Raw genomic sequence first — 869 nt, forward strand, 5'->3', positions numbered from 1 at the left:
CCTGATGCAAGTTCCATGCTTCAACACAGGAAGCTTCAAATGGGCAAGGCAGGACTGGTTGAAGGAACCCTTTCCCTCCTCTCCCAGCCAAAGCAGGGAGAAGCAAACAGGCTCTGCTACTGACTGACTGAACTTAGCAGCAGTGTCCCTGCCCACTCTGGAGGGGACTGCAGTGGATTCTCTCTAAAAGCCCTGCCATCTCTGACTGTCTCTGTCTATAACCTTGGATGTCATCACATTTACCAGTGGTTAGCGTATATTTCATGTAATCCCAACTCCCCCAAGAAGTAGATACTACTACTATCCCCATTTTACAGATGAGGCAGCTGAAGAGAGTAATAATTTGGTCACGGACAGGAAGCCTACAGTCATGAATGCCTAGGAGGGTTACACAGGACATCCACAGGAGAGGGCTGAGGAGGGGAGGGGAGGTGGACAGAGAAGGACCCGAGGGAGGGCGCAGAGGGTGATAAAGGGCCAAGGGCTGAGGAGCGCCCAGCCATTCTGGTCTAAACTCAGGTGAAGAGCTTGAGATGGGGACACGGGGACAGAGTCTGAGAAAGAAACGGGGAAAGGCTGGCAGACGGGCTTTAGAAAAGGGAGGGTGGACGGAGAAAGTCAGATGGGCAGAGGAGCTGGGCTGAGCTGGGTGCCAGGGGGCAGTCCCAAGGCTAAGTAGGGGGAACCGAAGAAGGGAGTGCGCGCGCGTCCCCAGGAGGCAGGTGCTGGGCTGCAGGGGCGCGGTCCCACCTTGAGCACCGTGACGGCTCCCGCGCTGTGCACCTGGAAGTGAGCGGGCGGCTCCGCGCCGGGCTCGGCCGCCTCGTCGGGGCCCGAGTAGCTGAAGCAGGCGTCTGCGATGTCCAGGT

At 57.9% G+C, this 869-nt stretch overlaps 1 protein-coding gene across 1 annotated transcript in view; it reads right to left on the reverse strand.

The window, feature by feature from the left end:
• TBC1D2B (TBC1 domain family, member 2B) overlaps positions 1–867 on the reverse strand; it is a gene marked incomplete at its 5' end in the record, with an annotated part of 91,310 nt that extends 90,443 nt beyond the window's left edge. The window contains one exon of the mRNA XM_010843404.1: positions 751–867. Coding sequence (XP_010841706.1) covers positions 751–867 — 117 coding nt within the window. The remainder of the gene's footprint in view (positions 1–750) is intronic.
• Between the last annotated feature and the right edge of the window lie 2 nt (positions 868–869).

Source organism: Bison bison, unplaced genomic scaffold, assembly GCF_000754665.1.
Source record: "Bison bison bison isolate TAMUID 2011002044 unplaced genomic scaffold, Bison_UMD1.0 scf7180017864181, whole genome shotgun sequence".
NCBI classification, from domain to species: Eukaryota; Metazoa; Chordata; class Mammalia; order Artiodactyla; family Bovidae; genus Bison; species Bison bison.